The sequence below is a fragment of the Balaenoptera musculus genome, chromosome 8, assembly GCF_009873245.2.
Source record: "Balaenoptera musculus isolate JJ_BM4_2016_0621 chromosome 8, mBalMus1.pri.v3, whole genome shotgun sequence".
Taxonomy (NCBI): Eukaryota; Metazoa; Chordata; class Mammalia; order Artiodactyla; family Balaenopteridae; genus Balaenoptera; species Balaenoptera musculus.
The window spans coordinates 66,668,003-66,690,864 of NC_045792.1; the positions used below are offsets into that span (position 1 = coordinate 66,668,003).

Sequence of the window (22,862 nt, forward strand, 5' to 3'; positions counted from 1 at the left end):
TCGCCATCTCATCTTCCTGGGTCACTCTAACGTTTTGTTATTATCACCTGTTGATCTAACTTTCTCATTATCCTCTTCCCAGCTTTCCGTAGGAGTTATTTCTCTAATTTTAGTTTCATTGACTGTCAAACGAAGAGGTTGGACTTCTTGAAGTAACACCTCCCTCTCAAATCTGAGGAGCCCTCAGTGCTTCCAGCTGCGAGACGCGGGCCTCTGGCATGTTCTCTAGCCCCTCCCAGGTCCCTCTCCGGGCCTTTCCCCCGTCACTCGTCGGCTGCCTCCCGCTCGCAGAACTCACTCTCCACTTGCCAGGCGCTCCCTGCCGCCCCAGGTGCTCTGGCTCCCACCGTTTTTGAGCCCCTTCACCCCAGACTTGTGGTCTGAGTTTGCTTCCTGTGACCTCCGTGCTTACCTCCCCCAGCCTTCTTCTCCTTGTCTCACCCCACAGCTCATCCTTTTCAGTAACCGCAGTGAACCCGACGGGCATCCCAAGTGCTTTTCATGTACTGACCTCATTCAGTCTTGAGGAGGAATCCTCCTCCTGTTACAGGTGAGGAGACTGCAGCTCCCAGGGGTCACGGAACTGGCCCAGGACACAGCTAGTAAGTGGCAGAGCTGAACCCAGGCTGTCTGGCTCCAGAGGACTGACCACCGCCCCGTCCTACCTCTCTTCACACCCACATCATCCCCTCACCCTTTCATCCATGCCCCGCCGGCCCCGCCTGCCAGGGCAGGTCACAGGCCTGGATAAGCCCCCGGTGCACGGCCTTGCCCACCCTTGCTCTGCACCGCTTCCCGGCCTGTCCTCAGGTCCCTCCCCACTTTGCAGTCGGCCTTGCTCCCCATCACGGCAGAAAGGCGAAGGCTTTTCCATCTCTTTTCACCACTGCTCGATGTTCTTCCCATTTTCTGTCCTTCTCTCTCCCTTCCCCACATTCTCGAAGGAGGCACATCCCTTTTCCTCTCCGAGTCTCAACCCCGCTCGGGTCCACCCCTGCTGCCTGTCCCAGCCGGCCTCCATCCACAGCCCTACCCCGAAACTCATAGCACCTTTCGGGCTGCCCCATCTTTGACTCTGCTGCCCCTCACACCAGCATCCTTCTCTTTACCGCCAGTAACAGCAGTGCATCCTTCTGTTTCCTTTAGAACAAGGTGCAGATGTTTTCTAGGACTTTCTTCAACTTCAGGCAGCAGGTGTTTTGGTGGAAAGAGCGTTCTCCCCCTGAGTCTTTAGGGCCAAGTTCTATTCTCTTATCCTGTAGCTTTTTTTTTTTTGTAAATTTTTTTAAATTTTATTTATTTATTTATTTATGGCTGCGTTGGGTCTTCGTTTCTGTGCGAGGGCTTTCTCCAGTTGCGGCGAGCGGGGGCCACTCTTCATCGCGGTGCGCGGGCCTCTCACTGTCGCGGCCTCTCCCGTTGCGGAGCACAGGCTCCAGACACGCAGGCTCAGTAGTTGTGGCTCATGGGCCTAGTCGCTCCGCGGCATGTGGGATCTTCCCAGACCAGGGCTCGAACCCGTGTCCCCTGCATTGGCAGGCAAAGTCTCAACCACTGCGCCACCAGGGAAGCCCATCTTATCCTGTAGCTTTAAAAAAAAAAGAAGGGGGGAAAAAAAGAAGAAAAGAAAAGAAAAAAAAAACCCAACAACCTGGAGGCAGGCTGATGTGTCTCTGGTTAATGAGTGTGACTCATCCCTCCTGATGATCATCCCTGTACCCTCATCAAAGGCAGGGGTGTGTCAAGGCTGAGGGTCAGGAGGAGAGCTTGGCCCTCGGGAGGTGGCCTCCCAGAGCAGCCAGGATGTGACAGGTACAGAGCACACCCTGCCTCCCCGGCACTGGAGTGCCGAGGAGAACAAGGCCTGCATCCTCCGGAGAGGCAGCACATGTGAACCCCCCTGGCAGCTTCAGATTCCACTGTGGTCCTCCAGGCAATGCAGAGAAACCCTGGGTCTAGGCTGGCGGGTGGGCTGAATGCATGTGGGTGCTGAGAGGCAGAAGGCAGCACGGAGCAGAGGGCAGGCACTGGGCAGAGGAAGCGGCCAGGGACCACTCATGGGGCAAAGTGGGACAGGGTCCTCAGACCCTCGGCTTTTCTCAGAGGAGCCAAGAGGCTGACAAAGCCATGCCGACCACCTTCTGGCAAGGAAATAGGCAGGGAAGGAGGGAAAGCAGGATCACTGCATCCTGCATGATTCTGCAGAGCAAGGTTCCCCTTAATGTGCCCCATCCAACCTTTGTCCACTAGATGTTAGGTGAAGAAAAACGTGTGGACCAGCATTTGTGGGGAGGTGGAGACCCCGCTGCTCCCAGACCTTCGCCCTCTGCAGGGCTCTGTTTAAGATTCCGAGAAGCCCTGCAGAGGAGAAACCCAGCATTTAACCCAGAATTCCCCACGCTTCTTTGGCCATTGATTTTTCCCCCCATGTAACATCATTAAAGTTTCATGGGGTTGGTATTCAGTGAGAGATCTTTGGGAAGTGCTGGTGTGAAGAATTTCATACCAGCATACTCTGGAATGTGCCCATTTTTTATTTTGCATGGAGGCCATGCCACATAGTGGAAAGGCTATGGGCTTTAGATAGGACCGACCTGGGTTTAAATCTGCCTTCCTATAAAATCCCTGGCCTTGGTCAAGTTACCTATCCTCTCTGAAACTTAGTTTCCTCATTTTTAAAGTGGGAGAGATGACATCAGCCATCTAATAGAGCTTTTGTGATGGTTAAATGACAAAATAATAATAGTTAACACATATAGAGGGTTTATTATGTGCCAGATACCACTTTAAGCACTTTCTGCGTCTCCTTTCTCCACCACAGCTCTGAGGTAGGTAATGTTATCATCTGTATCTCCCAGGTCAGGAGACCCTGACACGCAAAGTTAAGGGTCGTGTATATGTTGGAACTGAGATTTGCACCCCAGACACTAATGCCTGGTAGAGTCGGGATTTGAAACCTGACCATCACTTCTCAGCAGAGAGTGTGCTCCTAACCACTGTGTCCTAAAGGGCCCGGTGCATTAAAAGCAATAAGGAATATCAGTTCCCTTTTCAGGTGATTCATGGATATTTAAAGGGGGATCGGACATTCCTGAGACTCCAAGTCATTCTGCTGTCTTTTTTATCAAACCTGTTAAAGGAATAATCTGGACCTGCTTGTCCACTCATTGTTTTCTGCACATAAAATAAAAATTCTCCTTCAGCCCGTGTCCAGAAAGTTATGACCCTGCTTTATGACCTCTGTGCTTTGCCTCCATATCATGATCCGCCTCAATTTGGGCAGCTGCTCAGCTGTCGGCTGGAATTGGGCCACTTCCCACACAGGTGCCATCAATGGTCCGTGCATCCCCATCCAGGACCAAGAGTCCTCCCAGAAAGCACAGTGGGGCTGTAGCTTGTTCCTCAGGCTGTTCTCCTTCCTGTACTTCAGTGACAGACTTGGCAAAGGTGTCCCTTTTATCACTCATTCAACAAACATTTACTGAGCTCCTTTGCTGGGCTAGGTGCATACTCTGTATTGTGCCTCTTAAGTAGATCTCAGAATCTTCCTAACAGCCCTCAGTAGCCCTCTAAGACTGGAATGCTGTAGACTCTCCTCCATCAGTGGTGTTGGGGCCCTTTTCCACATAGGCCAGCCTTGTTTTTTTTTTTTTTTTTAAACTTATTTGATTTATTTTTGGCTGTGTTGGGTCTTCATTGTTGTGCACAGGCTTTCTCTAGTTGCAGCGAACGGGGGCTACCCCTCGCTGCAGTATGCGGGCTTCTCATTGCAGTGGCCTCTCTTGTTGTGGAGCACAGGCTCTAGGCGCGCGGGCTTCAGTAGTTGCAGTGCATGGGTTCTAGAGCGCAAGCTCAGTAGTCGTGGCGCATGGGCTTAGTGCTCTGCCGCATGTGGGATCTTCCCGGACCAGGAGTTGAACCCGTGTTCCCTGCATTGGCAGACAGATTCCCAACCACTGTGCTACCAGGGAAGTCCGACCAGCCTTGTTTTGATTCACAAACTACTCCAGGGTTCCCAACCCCTGCCTCTTGTGAGACCCTCTCAATAGGCTCTCTAAGCCCCATTGTTCCAAATGCAAGCTCCTTGATTTTTGTTTGATACCAGGATTCCCAAGCATCTAGAGCTTCCAGCAGGACTGGGTACACAAGTGCCACAAATGGGGTTCTCCGCAGGCCCCTGACAGCCGCTGCACATGAGCTCTCCTCTGCTCACAATATCATTCTAACCGTCCAGTCCACCAGGCAAACCTGGTTCAAGTCTCCCCTCCTCCTTGGTCCCTTCTCCTTCCATTACCCCACACACACCGGCAAGTAAGCTGATCATTTTCTCCTCTGTTCTGCTCCTGTACCTCACATATGCCCCACAGCTGGGGGAAAAAAGGCATTTCTTCCTCAAGATACTTGACTGCCACCTGCTGGAAATTTGTAGTAATGGCTCCACAAAGCTCTGCCACTTAACAGAGGCGCAGGTACGCTGGCGTTGGGCAGTGCACTGCTTGCACAACTGCAGGCACAGCCCTGCCTATTGCAGTGATCAGGATTGAGGGAATCTTAAACATACCCCCCTGTGTCCCCAGTGCCCTGGCTTCCACTAGGCCTAAAGAAATGCTTGCTGATTGATCGTGGTGCAAACCCGTTACCTTAGGGTCAAGGCACCTGGTCTCACAGGTGAATGTTCTCTAAATCCGTCTGTTGCAAAGCGAGGCAGCCAAACTCCCCACAAGCTTTCAGAGTAACCAGAGGATCAGGGGGACTTGCAGAGGGGACAGGGACCCTTCAGTCTCTCACCTCTGCTCAAAGGCCACCACCATCTGAACAGACCAGAGCAACTCCACATTCATCCCCTCATTAAACCTTGAGTTGAGAATGTGGAGAATGGAACCGGGGCCAGCTGCCCTGCTCCTCTGCATGGGGGAAGGACAGTACTTTGGAGCAGATGCTGTGTCCAGGGCCAGCGCCTTGAAGGTGGTGGGGATGCAGAGGTGGCCACACAGGGGTCCTTGCGGGCAGCTATGGGTTTTGTGGTGAAGTAGATCGGTGAGCATGTAGCTACTAGACACGGGTAAGCAAGGGTGTTGATTCACTATCGTCCATGTTTTCCTAAGCTGTGCCTTTTTATTAAACATCATCAAAAGCCATTACCCCAGTGACGTCCTGGGGCTTCACAAAGTGGTCTCAGTAGAGCTCCATCCAGCTGTTACACCTGCAGGCGGGGGCAGGAGGGGAAACATGCTTTTACCAGGGTCCCATTTTATAAAGGGAGAAGCCCTCTGTCCTTTCACAAAGCTTGTTTCCCCAGAGCCAGAGCCATTCGGCACAGCGTTGCTCAGGTCACATAGAAAGAGTCTCCCGGGGACTTCCCTGGCGGTCCAGTGATTAGGACTTGGTGCTTTCACTGCCGGGGCCCAGGTTCAATCCCTGGTCGGGGAACTAAGATCCCGCAAGCTGCATGGAGTGGCCAAAAAAAACAAAAAACAAAAAACAAGTCTCTTGGACAGATACCTCTCCCTGCTAACCCTAATAAAGTAAGAGGGCTGAGCATTTCCCTCTCTGCCCTGGCTTCCAGGAAGCCCAGAGACAACTTCTTACTTCAGTTTCTGTAGCTTTCCTGAACCAGGATTGCTTCTCCTCACATTTCCCTGATTCCTTCCCCAGGAGTGCTTGTTTTGGGGGCATTTGTATTTTCCTTTGTAGGGGTGGCTTTGGGGGCAGGATGGGCAGTGGTGTGGCAGAAGAAAGAAGAACCACCAGTGAGCCAGACACAGGTGGGTTTCAGTCCCCACTTGCTAAGCAAGATGCCTTTGCCTCTTCAATGCTTAGTTCCTTACCTGGAAATTTGGGATAATGACCATAATTAACAGATAGGTTACTGTGAAGATTAAACTCCACCAGTGTGACCGCCACTGTTCCCGCTCCCTCCTCCCAGGCCAGGCTTGGTCTGTGGCTCCAGGATCAGAGTCTATTTCCTTCTTCCTGCCTGTGTCAGTCGGCTTACGATGAGTGATACAGCGGGGAGAACTAGGGGACCAAGGGGTTTCCGGGGATGCAGGACTTCCAGTGCTAAATCAGGAAGGTCAGAGGCAAACAGAAGATCCAGTCACCCTGGTATTAAACAACCTCAACATCTCAGGGGCTTACAGTGGCCAAGGTTTACTTCTTGTTCATGCTGCATCCATACAGGGTCTTGGCTAATGGAGGAGCCTCTATCCAGGAATCACTGGTCTCAGCGCGAACAAGGGGGCACACGGTAAAGGTCAGTTTGAAGGTTGCCACTGTCCCGCTCACATTCATCCATCAAGGCGAGTCACTTGGCCAGGCCTGACATGAGGCAGCCTGTCGACTTCCCACACAGAGGAGCAGCTAATGGTGGGAACCTTGGTACAATCCACACGCTCCCCTTTCTCTACTTGTCATTCTGGGGTGCTGGGGCAGGGAGGAGGGAAAGCCCAGAGATGCCTGGTCCACAGCTGGAGGGCACCCTGTGGCCATCTTCCTGTGGATGGTGTGTGTGGGTTTCTTTAGGGGCGCTTCAGCCTTGCCCCACTCTGCTCCGCGTACCAGCTGTCTCCTTGTGGCACCTAATGGTGGCTGACACGCTCACCTCTTCCAGCACCCTTGCTCCTTTGTGTGGAGCCCCAGAGAATCTTCTCCCTATGCTCCGAGGAGCACAAGGGCACTGAGGTGGGACAGAGGGTGCCCCCAAGCTCTTGCCAGGTACACGTCCCAGGTCCCTTCATGCCTGGCTTTCTCTGGCCACCCCGAGAGCCTCCCTCCCACCTTCGGAAATCTCTAGGTCAGAAGTGAGCACACGTGTGACCCCTGATTCCAGGACTGTGGCCAGGCTCTCCCAAGAGCGTCCTCGCTGTGTGTCACTTGGATGGCAGCACCAGGGTCAGCCCTGAGTCCCCACTCAGCAAGGGCCCCTCTCCCAGGTAACTTTGGCCTCTTGGAGCCCCCTCTCTTGGCTCAAACCTCTTCTGGAAGTAGTTAGCACAGAAGACGTTTTTTGTCCCTTTTCTTTCATTGTTCCATTCATTGTCTTACATCTAAGAACACCTTCCTGGAGAGAAAACAGTTTTCCAAAAAATAATTGTCACAGCTGATTCAGCTTCCTTACCTTGTCCAAGCATATAAGAAACATGGTTTTTGTTTTGCAAATTACAGTGCCAAAAATCTATGTTAGCATTTATTATTTCTATAAAGTAAACATGAGTGCTGGAAAAAATGATCAAAATAAATTTCGTATGGAGTTTGGTGCTGAGAACCTTTATCTAAATTTCAGGGAACTGGGGGAAAGAAAATGCAAGGCATGGCGCTGGGAGATGCGGCGCCTTGAGATCCGGCGCAGCTGGCGGGGCGGGCCGGGGCCGGGCGGGGTCTAGGCAGAGAGGCCGCAACGGGGCGAGGGGAAGGGGCGGAGCAGCAGGCGGGAGCTGGAAGCTTCTCTGAGGGTACACCTGAGGGCACTTGAAAGGCACGCAGGAGTTCACCCCGTGACCGAGTGGGTAAAGGGAGCCACACCTGTAAAACAAAGTGGGCACAGCTGAGGCCTCGTGCTCTAGGCTGCGTGCTCTTGGGAACTTAAGTATTTAAGCAGCCTGGCGCCTTGGGTAGCAGATGAGCGGTCGGGCTGGAGAGCGAGCAGGTCCGTTGCGGAGGCCTGGTGTATCCTGCTGGGGGGTTTGGAGTTTTATCTGGAAGGCTTGGGGAGAGCAGTGAAGCCCCTGAAGTGTTTTAAGCAAGGGGGTGGCCTACCTCTGACCACAGTGAGGAGGGGGCGAGACTGGAGAGGGGAGCAGCCTGGATGGAGGCGATGAATAGAGGTTGGATGAAGTGGCTGGACCCACCCATCCAAGGGCCAAGTGTGGGCTCTGGGGTGTTAGAAGGAGAAGGGAGGTCGCCCGGGGTGGATCCTGGGTTGCGAATTTGGGGGCTGGCAGGATAGTGTGGGACCTGGACGGGGAATCAGATTTAGATGGGGTCGTGTGTGGTGAGCCTCCCCCAAGCAGCCCTGCCCTGGGGACTTTGCATCCCTGCCGCTTATCCCTCGAGGTTTAGGGACTGGGAGCCCAGAATTCCTGGTCACATCGTTTGCACTTGCCCAGACAGGGTTACCTGTGTCAGACAGTGAGGGCTTCTGAACCAGACTGCAAGGAAGAATAAATCGGGAGGACACAGTCCGTTCTATCCCTGGATATTCATCTGAAGACCTTTATAATGATCAAGACAAAAGCAGGTCATTGAAGATGCAAGAATTAGCCAGCGGAATGTGAAGCGCCAGAATTTGTGCTTCAGGAAGGTCAGGAAGGCCCCGTTTAAAATCTGTCTTTCCATCTCAAGATGGAGCAGGTAGGGAGTAGTGGGGCAGGTGCAGCCCATTTCTTCCTTCAGAGCCTGTTCCTTCCGCAGGGGTCGCAGGGCCAGAGAGGAGACCCCCGTATCCTGCCAGCAGGAGGTGGGCAGGGCAGCAAACTCTCCCCCCGTTTTAATTTAACATGAGCAGCTTTTCAGAACTGATTTCTCTACCATATGTACTTGAGTTCAGGGACATTTTCTTTCAGCGTCTTAGCTCACTCCCAGCGGTTTCAGGTATTGGCCCTGCTGGCATTTTGTCTTAGCTTAATGTTTCCTGAAGACTTGTCTTCTGTGGTTCCTCGTTGTGTGCATTTAGGTAACTCACCTGGCTGGAGAGAGAGTTGAGTGGTGTCGTTATTGGCAGGTGTAGCTCCCGGAGCCCCACTGCTCTCCTGCTATGTGACCTCAGCTGGTTTCTTCACCTCTCTCTGCCTCGATCTTCTTCTCAGTAAAATGTGGAAACAACAGTATTTACCTCTGAGTTATTTTCAGGTCTGAGTGAGTTAATCTACATGGTGCAGTAAGAACAGCGCCTGACGCCAAGTACACGCTCAGTCACTGTTCACTGTTATTATTGCTTGACCCAGTAGGAGAAATGAAAAATATAATTATCTTCTTCCTCTTAAGGCCGTGTCCAAGAATTTACGTTTAGTAATTTAAAAGGCATTGTTTTTCACAGAAATTATCTCCTGGCAGACTTCCTCATGTGTTTGCAGTTGAGTTTAACAGGCAGTTGAAGGACGGGACGGTCAGCTCAGCATTGCTCCCTGTAATCAGGAGTCATGAGTGAGTTCCCCATCTTCCTCAGCTGCTATGAGACTTTTCATTTACTCCAAAGTGACCTGTCTGGGATTTCTTCTCCTGTGGGCCCCACTGTAGGTTTCTGGAAGAAGTTGACTGCCTGAAAGGAAGCGACAAAACATGAAAATCGCTTTGAGGTGACCAACAAGTCCAGTGGCCCCTTGCTTCTCCCAAGGTGGATCTGGGGTTTAAGAACCGTAACTTCAGGTAACAATCCTATCCTACCCACCCCTGCCTAGAGTGACTATCATTGGCAGCTCCGATGGTAGTCCTTCCCTCAGGAAGTGTGGTTTCTTCCAGGAGCCCTAGAACTTGAAATTTTCCACCTCATGCAAATGTATGGCTGTTCAAAAAGAGGAGCGGGGGCTAGAGGGGGCACCACAGGTCTGACATGTGACCCAAAGGGTCACCGAGACCCTGAGGTCTGTGCTCACTGCTGGCCCACTTCTCTTAATGTCAGTAATAATGATAATAATGACAACAAAAGCTACAGCTGCAGCAGGGCCTTTAATGTGATTAAATGATTATAAAATAGTCCTCGAAGAATACATCAGACTAGCCAGGAAATTTCTAAAAATGAAGAGTAAGAAGCAGGAAAGGAATTGTTCTATCAGATATTAAAATGTATTATAAAGCCACAGTCATAAATAGTGTGGTACCAGAATGGAAGTAAGCAGATCAAAGGAACAGAAGAGAAAGTCCAGAAATAGAAAACGAATCAATAAAGATGGCATTTCAAGTGACGGGTAACAGGACACCTGGTCTAGTAAGTGGTGCTGGGACAACTGTCTATTTGGAGAGAAATAAGAAATTCCCAACCTTAGGTCGTGTACCAAAAATAATTTCCAAGTGGATTAAAGAACTAAATTTTTTAAAAAAATATATAAAAACATTAGCAAAGAAGAGAATGTTTTTATTATTTTGGGGTGACAAGGTTTTTAAAACATGTCACTTTTAGTATCACATACAAATACCATAAGCAAAGTTAAAAGGCAAAAGGGGGGGAAAGTATTTACAACATCTGTGACGAGCAAAGATTAATATTCCTAATATACAAATTTATTCATTCAACATGCATTTATTGAGTGCTCACTGTGTGCTAGAAAGTGTTCTAGGCACTAAGGGTGCAAGCAGTAAACCAAAGTCCCTGCTCTTCTGATGCTTATAGTCTAATGGAGAGGACAGCCAGTAAATTAAGTAGATTATTGCAGGCCAAATGCTGATAAGGGCGATGGGAAAAAATTAAGCAAGTCTGGGGTGGTTAGGAAGAGTTGGTGGGGAGGTCATATTATGTGGCTCTTCAGGGAAGCTTCACTGATTAAGTGAAGCTTCATCTGAGCAGAAATATGAAAGAAAAAGGGGAGAAGTGGTTGAATTTTGGATGTTTTTTTAATCTTGAGCTGATAAGATTTGCTGATGGATTGGATGCAGGTTGTGAAGGAAAGAAAGGAGTCAAGGGTGACTTCTAGGTTTGGGGCCTGAGCAGCAAGCAGGATTGAAGTACTACTTACTGACCTGGGCATGACCAAGAGGCTTGGCTTGGGGAGAACCAGGGATTGGTTATGGATGTTTCATGTTTCTGTTGTATATTCAAAGGGAGATGTCAGGGTGATGGTTGGTTATACAGGTTTGGAATTTGGGGAGAGGTCTGGGCTGGAGATGTAAATATGGGAGTTGTCATAGCATAGATAGTATTTGAAGCAATGAAACTAAACGGATCTCCTAGGGAGTGAGTATAGACAGAGAGGAGGGCCGAGGACAGCTAGAGGTGAGGAGATGAGAGGAACCAGATGAAGAGACCAAAGAGGAGTGGCCACTGAAGTAGAACCATGAAGCTGAGAGACAAGGAGGAGGGAGAGATCAACTCTATTAGATGTGCTGATGGGCCGAGTAGGGAGGGAATGGAGAACTTGCTGTTGGATTTAGCAATGAGGAGGTCACTAGTGAACCCAACAGGGGCTGTTGTAGTGGGATGATGGGGACAAAAGCCTGATTTGAGTTGAGTTATAGCGAGGAAGAGGAAAGCAATTGGAAACAAAGAATTGTAGGGAGGGAATGGAGAACTTGCTGTTGGATTTAGCAATGAGGAGGTCACTAGTGAACCCAACAGGGGCTGTTGTAGTGGGATAATGGGGACAAAAGCCTGATTTGAGTTGAGTTATAGCGAGGAAGAGGAAAGCAATTGGAAACAAAGAATTGGGGCAGTAACTGGAAGGGAATGGAGTTCAAAAAAGTTGTGTTTTTCTCGCCCCCAAGATGAGAGTTGTTGCAGTGTGTTCTTATCCTAATGGGAGTGATGCTTTAGAGTGGGGGAAGTGGATGATGCAGGATTGGGGCGGATGGTCTGGACTAGTAAGAGAGGATGGGGTCAGCATGCTTTGGGGCTGGGGTCCTAGCCTGCAGCATCTAGGTAGCTGGTAGAAGTGGTCACTGGCCTCTTTTCTCAGTGAAGTAGAAGCAGACTTATCAGCTAAGCATGAGGACTGGGGAGATGTTGGAGGTTTGAGGAGGAAAGAGCAAGTATGGTAGCAGAGTGGGAGAATAGATGGAGCAGAAGAGTCAAGGATCGTTACTTGCTTTTCTCCCACCAGTTCAGGTGCCCAGGTGAGCATGAGTTAGGAGGCCCATCGATCCTAGAGGCAATATGGTAGGAAAATAGGACATGAGTGGGCACAAAGGAAAACCAAGAAATGCCCATATAAACATAGGAACACCATCCATAATAATTTTAAATTACAAGTAAAAACAGTGAGGTTTCGTTTTTTTCCTTCAGATTGACAAGATCTCTCATTGGGGATGTAAATTATTGGTGCTTTTCTGGAGCACAGTGTTTCAGCATTTAACAAAACATACAATGTGTGTCCCCTTTAGACCTGTCAGTCCGACTCTTAGAGATAATAGCTCAAATGTGCAGAGCTACGCACACAAAGATGTTCACTCCAGCAATGGTCGTGAGAGTGAAAACGCAGCACACGCCTAACCAGGAGGGCTCAGGTCTCTAATCTGTGGGCACACTAGTGACAGTGAAAACAAGGGCTCACCCTTGCCTCTCACTTTGCAGATGAGGAAACTCGGGCCCAGAGAGCGGGAGTGACAGCCCCAGTCACGGCGCTTGGAGCTGGACCCCGACAGCGGGCAGTGCACGGCCACCTTCAACTGGGTTTGCACTTGGAGTCCCTTGCAAGGTACTTGCCAGTTTCTCCTTTGGGCTGACTTACTTTACGCTTTTAAGATACGAATTCTGAAAATGTTTTGCAAGTGTTTGCAGTGTCTTCACTTCATTATGCAAGGTTTTCCTTGCAGTGGAATCCTGAGTACAAAAGGACAGTTTGGGAGGACAGGACAGACTTTGCCTGGGCCAGTGATGGAGAGGGGCCATTTTTTCCTGACTCCCAAGTGGGACTTATAGGCTGAGAAAGGATATTTTCTGCTTTCCTACAACTTTGATAAAAATTTGTAATAAAAATACAAAGATAGGGCTTCCCTGGTGGCGCAGTGATTAAGAATCCGCCTGCCAATTCAGGAGACACGGGTTCGAGCCCTGGTCTGGGAAGATCCCCCATGCCGCGGAGCAACTAAGCCCGTGCACCACAATTACTGAGCCCATGCGCCACAACTACTGAAGCCCGTGCGCCTAGAGCCTGTGCTCCGCAACAAGAGAAGCCACTGCGTTCAGAAGCCCGCACACCACAATGAAGAGTAGCCCCCGCTCGCCGCAACTAGAAAAAGCCTGCGCACAGCAACGAAGACCCAACACAGCCAAAAATAAATAAAATAATAAATAAATTTTTAAAAATACAAAGATAACAAGTAGATCATATTTATTTCATTGATTAGATTTGATTAGAGGAAGATTAATTTAGGACTGTCAGAACATCTGGGACACTTGGTCCCCTCGGTGGGAGGAGCACAGGGCTGTAACTTCTAGAGCCTTGGGTTCTGGTTTAGTTCTTCCATGCCCTGGCACGGGGATCTAGGAGAAGCCACCCAGTTTCTCTGAGCTTTGTGTCTACAAGAAGAACGAGTGGGTGAGCCTAAATTACCTATAGTAACGCCTAGAGTAAATAATGATGCTCCTTCCGGTTCTACCTGGTCCCTGTTCCAGTTGGCTGGGTGACAGAGATGTTGGTGCTGTAATCAAGTCCCTTTCCTTCCACAGAGCTACCCTGGTCGTCCTCCACCTTAGAAGAGCACGTAGAAATAAACGTGCCTCTGTGCCTCCTTGTACCTATTCCAGACTCCAATGGCCGAACAGAGAATGGACATTTCTTCAACTATCAGCGACTTCATGTCCCCAGGCGCCACCGACCTCCTCTCCAGCCCCCTGGGCACCGGTGGCATGGATTGCAACCGGAAACGCAAGGGCAGCTCCACGGACTACCAGTAAGGCCTTTGGGCTCGTCTTCCTCTGGCTAAACTTGGTGTCGGCTCACAGGCATGAACATCTAGGGCCTCTACTGTCCCTCCTGGAAGAAGGGATCCTCTCTGTGAAAAGGGGTGGGAATGAAAGATCCAACTCCAGGTGGCCACACAGTAGTTGATTTTGCCCTTTATCTTCCCCCTGGATTGCAAGCAGGAGGGAGCTTCCAGTACTGCTGAGGTGTTTACTCCCTGCTCCTGTCTCCAGATTGTTCCACATCGAGGGAACAAGAATAGCCTTAAAGCCACGTTCCACATTTTACCCCTTTCTTCATTTTCCTTTGCTCTTTTGAGCAAGATGGCTCAGTCCCTGGATGTAACCTCAGTGGTTTCAAAAAGAGCTTTGCCTGAAGGCCTCTCTCTAGGAGGACATCAATGGCTTACTTAATGTTTGTGGCATGAATAAGTAGAGGTCATCTCTGGAAACAGTATAGGAACAGTGATATTGTCCTTAAACGTTATTTAAATTAGTGTGTTCCTCTTACATTAAATAGTACTTTTCTTTTTAGACTTGATGGCTTTTCTTTTGAGCAAGTAAATTTTCACACTTATAGTCAACCCTTCTGTAGCTGTACGAACATCTAGGGAATAAGTCAGCATAGAACATCCAAAGGCACGTTTTGTTTTGTAGAGGCGACTGTGTGGAGTCTTGCCCAAATGTCCATTTGAGAGGTTTTCTTCTGTTTAATGAGGGAAAATCTCCAAGGAGGTATCCCCCCTACAGCAGATGTCCTTTCTGCTGAAGTTCACAGGTCGAATTTGGGGAGCACAGTGGCTGGAGGTCAGATGCCCACTAGGAGATGCTATGAGTAATATGTAAGTGATCCCAGATGATTAAGAGAGTGGACGCCCAGGGGATGGAGAGTGGGTGTGAGGACTGAGAGGGTGTTCTTCCATGGCAGTAACTCCCCAGCAGGGAAACTAGGTGTTTTCTGTGGAGCCTTTGTCTTGGGCCAGTGCCGATGGAGGCCTTGACATGTTCTAAGACCTCTGCTATCTAGATCTGTGGTTTCCAACCTTGTCTCCATCCAGAACTTTCAGGTTTCCCGCATGGACTCCAGTTTGCAGGTCTTCTGTAATTCATGGAGACCCTATTAATTAAGCAACCATAATCCTTTTCTTATCATTTTAATGTACTAAACTCATACCTGAAGGGCAGAGCTTCTTTTCACCTGAGATGATCATCTGCCTCAGTGAGCAGATACAAGTCTAGACAAAAGGGAAGAGAGAGTTGTCATTTTCCCCTGTGGCCTGTAGGTTTTCTTCTGAACTTCAGGACTAGCTAGAGAAAGTCTCTGCCCGTGAGGAAATCGAGGGCTCTTGGTTGGGAACCACCGTTCTAGAATGCCCGTGACGTGCCTCAGTGCTCCTGAGAAAGTTGTTTTTGCCCTTGAGATGACATTGTTTGGAGGGCCATAATCCCTCCTTTCTTACGGGAGAAAGGAGGAGGCCCAGATGGTGGTCAGTGCCCTCCTGAGTGATTTAGGGGTTGGAGAAGGGTGTGAGCTGACCCAGGGGATTTAGAACTCCTTCTTCTGAGGATTTCAATCTGTTTTCTACTGAACCACAAGGTGATGTGAAAACTGGATTCTGGAGTCCATGCAAGGAAGGCAGATCCCTGCTGTGGCCCCAGGAATCTCTATGGCCCCCAACCCCATGCCTCCCTCTGTCCCAGTTCCTCAGGGCTCGGGGTTTCCCGCTGAGCTGAGAACCAGATCATTGGGTAGCAGTGCCTTTGAAGAGCTGGCTTGGGGCTCTGCTCAGTACTTCTTCGTGGGTACTTTGATTTCCTCTCCTCACCTCACCCACCATCACCAAATACATAGTATATTTGATGCTTGATGTGTTTTGCAAATGAATGAACCCCATTTATCCAGAATGATGGGGGGGAATGAGGTGTTACAGTTACTCAGATACTCTGGTTACCTAAGAGTTTCCATAAATGCCATATGTCTTCCCAATTTTCTCAAACAATCAATATGGTAAAAATATGTTAACACGCAAACTCTATTGAGACGGTATATATAACTTTTGTTTGGTCTGGGTTTTATAGTAGGTTCAAGTTGGTTTTGTTTGTTTTACTTTTATACATCAAGAGTCAATACTATGACTATTTGAGCTTTCTAATTGCTTGGTTTCTGGATAAATGAGGCCTTCTGTATTATGATAAGAAGCTATTTTGTAGGTCTTAACGGTCACATTCTCTTTTGTTTTCTCAGAGAAAGCATGGACACAGACAAAGATGACCCTCATGGAAGGTACCATGAATCTAGTCATTTGGACTTCAGCATCCTTAGAGCCATTTTCTTTGCATAATTAAACATTCTGTTACTTGGTGCAGGTTCCATCCATGTCCTTGATTAGGGATAAGCAAGGAGGCCTTGAGCCTATGGGTTGAACTTGTCTCCCTCCCCCCACCCACGGTGTGGCCAACAACCAAAGCTCTTGTGTGTCGTGTAGAGATGACAGGGATAAGGCAGGGAAGAAAACAGATGTGTAACTCTGCTGTCAATCTCCAGGGCATTGTGTTTCTTCTTTTTTTTTTTTTCCAGGTTAGAATACACAGAGCACCAAGGAAGGATCAAAAATGCAAGGTGAGCTTGGACCCTCATTCTGTCTATAAACTGTCTTGGTTTGGTTGCTTGGTGCGTAGCCAAGGAGGCTCTGCATATCTGGTCCTTGTCTGTCAGACGGTCTTCGACACTGTCACATCCTTAGGGAAGGAGGAAGGGGATGGGGGGCCCGGGCTTGATGTGGCCTTCTGCCCCCCCCTCCACCCCTCCAGGCTGAGCTGCCTTCACTCTTTGCTGTCTAAGCACAATTAACCTGAAGGGGACTTCGGAGGGAGCAGAAGATAAATCAAGGCTAAAGGTTTTCTCTGTCTTCAGCAGGTTACTCCTTCCTGACTTAGGGCCCTTCAGGGAGACCGGGCTCAGTGACTCAGTTCCCCGGGCTGTTTCCCAAGCCTCTGAAAGCGCCCTTATGGCTCTGCAAAGTGCAGTTGAAGGCCAGACCTGGGGATGCCCTGCTCCCTCAAGGAGATTCTCTAACTCCATCCTTCCTGCTTCCACCCATGCCTGCGACTCCTTTCCATGCGGATCCTGAGCTCTCCTGCCAGTAGCCCCAGGGCCATTTGAGTCTGTATTATGACACAGAACCAGGGGCTGCAGAATTTGACCCGACACTTCTGGCTTTTCCCTCATGGACCAGCTTTGGCGAGAGATCCCACGGTTCTGTTGCTATGGCAGTGGCAGCAAACTACGTTTCCACTGTTGACACACCTCTTTAAGGGGACAGTCACAAATGACAGGTGCAAACCACTCAGGGAGGGAGTGTGTGCCCATGGAAGTGTCACGCTGACTCGGCGGGCAGCAACTCCAGGGAGGAAGGCATGTGACATTCCTCAGTGGAAACTCTTGGGGACAGATGTAGCAAGTGCTGCGTCTAGGTGGGGTCACGGCCGATCCAAGGACGGCAGCGTTAGTTACCTGGTGTCTCAATCGGTCGGCCTCCGACAGGCCACACAGCAGGCTCCCCACAAACCTCAGAGACAGCTCAGCGCGGCGCCCCCACAGATGTCTGTTCTGGATGTTTTGCCCTTTGAATCCTCCACCTCCCTTCTTTCCTTCACCCCCGTCTTAAAATCCAACTTTATCGGGGCTGAGAGGAAAAGAAATGAGAAATTAACAGCTCAGTTTACTCTGAAAAGACAGTTTTTGTAATATTTCTCAATTCTAAGGATGAGGTGAGCATAAAAAAAACCTAATACTGACCTGGCAGTGAGCCCACTTTTTTTGGTGACTTTAGTAGGAAAGCCTAGTTTGAAACATTCTGCAGATTCTAAATTTGCCTTGACAGATGAATATTGAAAACAGCTATAATTTATTTTCTTCGTTTCCTTGATGCTCTGTTACATTTTACAGAAATCATTTTTCATATTGTTGTTCAGGGAAGCTCACAGCCAGATTGAAAAGAGGCGTCGGGATAAAATGAACAGTTTTATTGATGAACTGGCTTCTTTGGTACCAACGTGCAACGCGATGTCCAGGAAATTAGATAAACTTACTGTGCTGAGGATGGCTGTTCAGCACATGAAAACATTACGAGGTGAGATCCCGGCTTTATTGTCCTTTATGCCCTTGCTCACAAATGTTACCACCCTTACCTAGAATGTTCCCGAGTCCCCTTAGGGACAGGTGTTTATCACTTGCAAATGTGTAGCCTTGAGTAATATGCCTGTCATTTTCAGCGGTAGACCTGATGCCAAATGAAACGATTATTGAGCTTCTGTGTGTATCAAGATGCAGTTTTGCTGCCCTACATCTCCAGAGGGTGGAGGCTATGTCCTGTGCATGTGTATGTGCACATACATCTCCGAGAGGACACTGCTGAAGTCCCAGCTTGTGCATGTGTGGTGCCTGGACCCCACCCATACCATGATATACATCAGAAATGTAGGTGCCCTTAGTGACACAGGAAAGTCAGTTTCAGTTTTGAAGAGGAAAATTCATCATGGTTCCTTTTGAAGAGTGAGTCACTGGTTGGTGGGACTTGCTGCGTTTTATTGTCAGGAATGAACACTGATGATATTTTCATCTTCCTGGAATTTTCCCAAACCAGATCAACTCTTTCTGAGGGAAGCAGTGTTTTCCTTCTTTTCTGAGTGCGGGGAGGGTGAGAAAACAGAGGCAGAAACGTGGAAGTGACTTATCCACACCGCAGGAGAAATCTGAACTGTATCAGGCATTTTAGTGACTGCGGTTCCTGGAATTTTCCACAGCTAGTCTTGGACTATTTGAGGAAACTGGAAAGTGGGCGCTCACTCAGATCTCTGACCTGTGTGGTAAAAGAATTACGTCTTTTATATTTCTACAAAGCCACCGGAAATAAGGAGTAGCTGGTTTTGTCTGACTTCTAATCATTATTCAAAAATATAAATGTTGTATCCTTTGCCCGGAGAATGGCATTTTAAAATTCATATTAGTGAAGATAGAGATTAAATCATTATAACTAATTTCTGTTACGTTGGAAGGAAAAGAGTGGCAGAGCTCAAGTTACCCTAAAAAGCAGGGACGCAGGTCAGTAATATGTGCCTTGTTGGTTGATATGAAAGTCAGGACACGTTCTGTTTCCCTCCTTCCCGGTGGTACTTGGAATTGTTATGGACCGTTTCATTTTACTTCTTCACTCTTTTGCTAACCATTCTGCAGATTCCAAGTCATTTCCTGCTGGCATTTTTCTCTAAGTTATTCTCCTGAAAGATGCCAGATTGACAGCCTTTTAAACATAAGTCTTGTGCCTTTCAGTCCTGGGAGCTCGAGTTGCACTTACTGAAGAAATGCATTTCTCCGGGTTGCCAAGCTCATTTAATTCAACCCTGATGAAGAGGAGCTCTCAGTAAATGCCTTCTACAGGGTGTTTACTCCGGGCCTGGCAGTCTGGATGATTTCCCAAGAACATTTAGAGTGGAGATTTGAGCAACTGCTAGACAACCCATTTAATATAGATCTTGGGAGGAGGGAACCTCCCAGGAGTCTCTACCAGTTTGCTTCTAGAGCTGCCTTCTCTCTTAGAAGCAGTTTTTTAACTTGTGTCATCTCCTGATTTTCACTATAGTGACAAAAGCAAGCTTGCTAAGTCTCCTGTGGGCAACAGTGTTTGCTTTTCGGTGGAATTCTCTTTGGCATTAGAGGCTCCTGTCCAAAGTCAGATCTAGCCCTGTCTCCGTTAAGGAAAAAGAAGACAAAATTTAGATCCCAAGTGGGTAAGGAGTAGGCCGCATCTGGAAGGTTTGAGGCAGTCGAATGGAATGAGACATCTGAAAATACAGTGTTCCAACGCTTTCTCTTTTTTCCCCTGTAAGGTGCCACCAATCCATACACAGAAGCAAACTACAAACCGACTTTTCTATCAGATGATGAATTGAAACACCTTATTCTCAGGGTATGTTGCAATTATGGGATTGTTTTACACAACATTTATTTTTACAAATTTCAGGGTTAAGTACCAGCGTGTGGGAATTTGATGTCTCAGCACTGAACTTGCTTAGGCTCACTTCCTCTTTTGGGGTCTCCACCTTGTTCTCACTGTTTGAACAGGCTTCACATCTCTTCCCTGAGACCCTCCTCTTCTACCCTTGCTCAAGCAAAAACTGAAGGTCTATGCTACTGGGACTTTAAATCAGGAGAGCAGGATTTTGTTAAAATAGGTGGTAATGAAGAATCCCCTTCCTGAATAGGAAGGTTTTAGAAAGGGACTGAAAGTGAGAGCAACTGAGAATTTCTCTCATCACTTAACCACTAGCACAAAAACAGCCACCTAAATCTTTATACCAAAATTCCATCAAAACAACCGGCTTCCGAAGACACCATGGCCCGAGGAGGGAAATAAGTGGAGGAGGCGATGCTTTCCCCTGCTTGACTGCAGTGCTCACTTTCTCCTGCCAGACTCTGCAGAGAGAGGCAGCTGAGGTGGCACTGCGGGAACCTGGCTTCTGTGCGGAATCAGCTCTGCTCTGGGTAGAGCGAGATTCACTTGGAAATTGAAGGGAGAGACACCGAATTCAGAAACATGTCCTCTTGCAAACTGTGAAAAGAGAAACAGAGAAGCCTAACTTAAGGCAAAGATGCCTGCCCCATCTCGCCACAGCCAGGGCTGACCTCGCTTCTCTGAGCAGAAGTTTGCAAAGGCCGGGCACAGAGGCTAGTCCAACTGGATGTTTGCATCTTCGCTACCCATTTTCAGCTCACGCTGGCTTCAGGCCCTCTGTAAGCCTGGCCTGCCTTGCTCATTCCAATAGACTCTGTCCATCCCCTCGTGGCATGCTGTATTAACTGCAAGGAACAGAAGACGTGATGAATAAACAGGGCTTTGTTTCTCCAGCATAGCCAGTCCTGGGGTAGGCTGTGAGGGGCTCGTGTAGAGGTTCAGTGAGGTCAGCAGGAACCAGGCTCTTTCTGTCCTCTCACACAACCCTGCTGAGCTAGCATGCAGCTTGTTGCCTTATTGGCGTGAGACGGCCCGTGCCAGCTCTCAGTAGCTGATCGGCCAGAAAAAGGGCAAGGGAGGCTCCAGGCCAGCTGTCTTTTGTACCAAGAAAGGATGCACCTTCCTGGAAGCACAATAGTGGACTTCAGCTTATCCAGAAGATGTCACCTGGTCCCCCATAGCTGCAAGGCATGTTGCAGAACAAGTATCGTAGACGCAGGCACGAGGGAAGGGGGTCGGGAGCAGCGGTTGCCACACATACTTTCCGGAACCGCATCCGTCTGCTAGATTTCCCTCCAGGAGTGGCTGCCACAACCCAGTATGGAACTCCAGCTGTGGCCTGGTTGGCCTGGGGTTGGATCGCCTGGTAGCCTCCCTTGCAGTAGAAGCCATCTTATTAGTGCCACATCCGCGGTAGCTGTAATAGTGGCCCTCCCCGGCTCTCTTGTACGTGAATTATTGTTAGGCCATGTTTTTTCCATCGTGTGTAGGTGCAGTTTTTTTGAACTTCTCTTTCATCTATCCAATAAATATCTATTTATTGGATAGTCCCATGTTCCAGCTTATCATTAGCGATCCTTCAGAGCTTCATGTGACTTGTAGCTTGGATAGGTATGTCTTCTGTCTTCCATCTTCATTCATTAACTAATTCAGCAAACATTTTAGTACTTATTGGTTATGCATGGCCCTGTCCTACAAACATCCAATCACTGATAAATACTGTAGGGTGGGACCAAGGCTTCTCAGGAAGTTGGCGATGGTCATTTGGTTACCTCTCAAGGCATGCTCGGAAGACCCAACTCTGCCCTCACCTCTCCATCCTTTTCATAAAGATGTCCTTGTTCTCAGGGAGGACTTGCTGGAGTTAAGATGTAAACTGTATCTGCAGCATCTCCAGAGAGACCACGGGGGCCGGCTTCACAGGCATGCAACCTACGCAGTCACACGGGGCCTGGCACTTGGTTTAATGCTCCGCTGTCGCCATCTTGAAAACTGTATTTGAGAACAAGGGTCCCTGCATTTTCATTTTGTACTGGGCCCTACAGATTATGTAGCTGGTCCTAACTGCCATACTGATAATTTGGTACTTTTTAAATTTTTATTTTATTTTATTTTATTTTTTTGACTGTGTTGGGTCTTCGTTGTTGGGCGTGGGCTTTCTCTAGTTGCGGCGAGCGGGGGCTACTCTTCGTTGCGGTGTGCGGGCTTCTCATTGTGGTGGCTTCTCTTGTTGTGGAACGTGGGCTCTAGGCACGGGGGCTTCAGCAGTTGTGGCACACGGGCTCAGCAGCTGTGGCTCACGAGCTCTAGAGCTCAGGCTCGGTAGTTGTGGCGCACGGACCTAGTTGCTCTGCGGCATGTGGGATCTTCCCAGACCAGGGCTCGAACCCGTGTCCCCTGCATTGGCAGATTCTCGACCACTGCACCATGAGGGAAGTCCAAATTTGGTGTTTTTAAAGAAAAAAAAAATATGTGTGTATATGTATAAAACCAACTCTTTTTGTGATGACGAGTGCTTAATAATTGTCTTGTTGGTGCTTTTCTGAATGATTTCCTATTAGATGCCCACACTTATCAGGGTCTGGAATAAGGGTTTTAATGCTATCCAAGCTAAGTACTTTATCTTGGGCTTGCCTTTTCTGCTCTTCTCTCTCAGACAACGTTAGTGGTGATTCGTCTTCCCTGATGGAACTTTTCTCACATCTCTGGCTCATCTCAGTGGCTGTGAAGTACTGTCTGATTCCTTGCTGCTTCCAGGTGCCCAGTTCTTGGGAATTTGCTTTAACAGATGGCAGGGTCCACTCAGATGATGTTTGAACAGTTTGGCAGCAGGAACTGGACTTCCACTTTTCCTTACCAGTGCAAATCTGACTAATAGCATTCTTTACTAAGTGCTTTCAAAATATCTTTAATAACCGGCGTGTCAAGGAGCAGTGAACCTGATCAGTTTATAGTGTCTGAATCCTGTATGTCCCGAGTTTTGAAAACGGGGCGGCTGCTTGGGCTCCGTGTCATTCATTAACTTAACACCGTCCTCCCTGAGGGCGAGCCTGCCCTGGTCTTCCTGGGCCCCGTGGCGCTCGTGTTCTCACCCTCTGCTCTCTGGCTGTCCCCTCAGCCCCGGCTCCTTCACATGCTGGTGTTTATCTGCCCGAGTAAAGCGGTGTCGGAATGTTTTGTGCCTCCCCTGCGCTGACCGTATTCACCAGCCTCTGGAACCTCCCCTCCCTCCCCTGCATGTGTTGAAATCCACTGCACTCGTGTCACCAGTTTGGGCCTGACTCTGCCCAGCATTTCTT

The 22,862-nt window shown here is 48.9% G+C and overlaps 1 protein-coding gene across 14 annotated transcripts in view; it reads left to right on the plus strand.

Annotated features, from left to right (window-relative positions):
* Nucleotides 1-22,862, plus strand: part of ARNTL (aryl hydrocarbon receptor nuclear translocator like) — a 103,649-nt gene that overhangs the window by 58,403 nt on the left and 22,384 nt on the right. For 10 of the 14 annotated variants that reach the window (XM_036859521.1, XM_036859518.1, XM_036859516.1 and 7 more), the window contains 7 exons: nucleotides 9,235-9,363; nucleotides 12,218-12,341; nucleotides 13,316-13,539; nucleotides 15,795-15,833; nucleotides 16,128-16,169; nucleotides 17,525-17,682; nucleotides 19,439-19,518. In XM_036859521.1, the coding sequence (XP_036715416.1) occupies nucleotides 13,400-13,539; nucleotides 15,795-15,833; nucleotides 16,128-16,169; nucleotides 17,525-17,682; nucleotides 19,439-19,518 (459 nt within the window). In that variant the 5' untranslated portion in view covers nucleotides 9,235-9,363; nucleotides 12,218-12,341; nucleotides 13,316-13,399. Of the gene's footprint in view, nucleotides 1-9,234; nucleotides 9,364-12,217; nucleotides 12,342-13,315; nucleotides 13,540-14,302; nucleotides 14,392-15,794; nucleotides 15,834-16,127; nucleotides 16,170-17,524; nucleotides 17,683-19,438; nucleotides 19,519-22,862 lie in introns of those variants that run through there. The other 4 variants (XM_036859520.1, XM_036859527.1, XM_036859530.1 and 1 more) reach the window with 3 other exon arrangements.